This window comes from Primulina tabacum, chromosome 3 (assembly GCF_025594145.1).
Source record: "Primulina tabacum isolate GXHZ01 chromosome 3, ASM2559414v2, whole genome shotgun sequence".
Taxonomy (NCBI): domain Eukaryota; kingdom Viridiplantae; phylum Streptophyta; class Magnoliopsida; order Lamiales; family Gesneriaceae; genus Primulina; species Primulina tabacum.
In genome coordinates this window covers 7,836,258-7,838,068 of record NC_134552.1, presented here as the reverse complement: position 1 = coordinate 7,838,068, position 1,811 = coordinate 7,836,258, and the positions used below count along the sequence as shown (strand labels likewise).

General features: G+C 36.6%; 1 protein-coding gene across 2 annotated transcripts; it reads left to right on the top strand.

The window, feature by feature from the left end:
* The first annotated feature begins 448 nt into the window (after positions 1–448).
* On the top strand, positions 449–1,368 carry LOC142538918 (snakin-2-like). Of its 2 annotated transcripts, none has more exons than XM_075644209.1 (3): positions 449–689; positions 822–867; positions 1,003–1,368. In XM_075644209.1, the coding sequence occupies exons 1-3, from the start codon at positions 615–617 to the stop codon at positions 1,182–1,184; spliced, it is 303 nt and encodes a 100-aa protein (XP_075500324.1). In that variant the 5' UTR covers positions 449–614; the 3' UTR covers positions 1,185–1,368. The 2 variants fall into 2 exon arrangements, with proteins under 2 accessions (XP_075500324.1, XP_075500323.1); XM_075644208.1 differs by having other exon boundaries at positions 456–701.
* Positions 1,369–1,811: the final 443 nt, after the last annotated feature.

The window sequence follows — 1,811 nt, the reverse complement described above, 5'->3', positions numbered from 1 at the left end:
AGTATAAATTTTTAATATATTTTCTAATAGCATGTCTCTTGTGAGACGGTCTCACAAATTTTTATCTGTGAGACGGGTCAACCCAACCGATATTCACAATAAAAAGTAACATTGTTAGCATAAAAAGTAATATTTTTTCATGGATGACCCAAATAAGAAATATATCTCACACAATACAATTCGTGAGACCACCTCACACAAATTTTTGCCAATTTCTAAACCATCACTCTCGTAATTTGTATATATAAGAAGAGGCATGCAGGAAGATCACAAAAAAAAAAATTAATAATAATAAAAATAAATAAATTCCTTGTGCATTTTGACAAAAAATTTGGCCCACAATTTATTATTGAAAAAAATTGTATTTTTTGTTTATTTGAGTCGGTAGGCTGCATTATTGGAGGGCTCTGCGTTGTCTATTTGCATGCATGTACTAACTTTCCCGAGTTTCTATATGTCCTCGTATCACCCTTCCCGGCCTCTTCTTCCATTATTGATTAAAATTTGTCCTATAAATAGTCCCCTCGTTGTCTCACTTTCTTCAGATACAAAAAAATTTAACTCGTTTTCTGTTAATTTCTCGAAATATTTCATATCGAAAATAATAAAATTTAATGGCTGGTTTCAGAGTTCTTATTGCTTCAATCTTGCTCACTCTGCTTGTCATGCATCAAGTCCAATCATTTCAAGTAAATCAACCGGTAGTTGTATTACATAAGCATGTATCTTCAATTTTAGTTCTCTAATCACGATGCTTGCTATAAGCTGAGTTTAATTTAAAATTTCCAAGTTTTGGTGACTTTATGATATGGATCTTGCAGATTAGTAAGGCCGTTTCAGGAACTGTGAATTCCGTCCCGAAAATGGGTAAGCTATATTTTTGGAATCGATAAACTTAACTTTGAAGAACCACTGCTGTACTTACTGCGTTTTCATGCGGTTCGTTTTCGTTTTTTACGAGTTAATAGTGATACTGTAGTTATTGTTTTTCCGAGCATGCAGACTGCGGGGGAGCCTGTGAGGTGAGGTGCAAATTGTCGTCGAGGCCGAGACTGTGCAAGAGGGCTTGCGGCACATGCTGCGCCAGGTGCAACTGCGTTCCGCCGGGCACGTCTGGAAATTATGAGGCCTGTGCTTGCTATGCAACCATGACAACTCGTAATAACAAACGCAAGTGCCCGTAGTTTTATGCCGTCTGCCGAGCTCTTACATATCACGCATTTTCTTGAATAAATATGGGTGTTGCAAAGGTTTCTTGTGCTTGAATTCTTGTATTTTCGTTTGTTCTTTTCCTTCAAGTTACTTGAAGTGTAACTGAAATTGTTTCTTCGTTTCTAGTGTGGAATAAGATTTTCTATTTGTCGACGATACCATATGATAAAATTTTACATCTAAGAATGAGACAATATCTTATCATGAAACACCTGACAAATATCTAATCAGTATATACTATACATTATTGAGTGCAAGTCAATATTTGAAATGTAAAACTAGGATAAACAGCATTTTCAACTTGCCCACATTGGACAGTTAGCTTCTTGGTAATTAAAGATCCCGTCAAGACCAAATGCAAAGCATTCACCGATTCGCCCTGCTCTTGCTTGTCCTACGTGACCAATGCACCTTCGAGCAACTACGGCAGGAAACGTTATAATTTATGCCATGCTCTGATCTAATCAGTACGTACGTTCTTCTAGTGGGGTGTGCCAGTGCTTCGGTATCCCTATTCGCTTCACAAAATTATTTAACTCAAATAGTTTCAATTACACTGTTTTATTTGCTTATAAGCTCCCTGAAAGGTGGTAAATGGC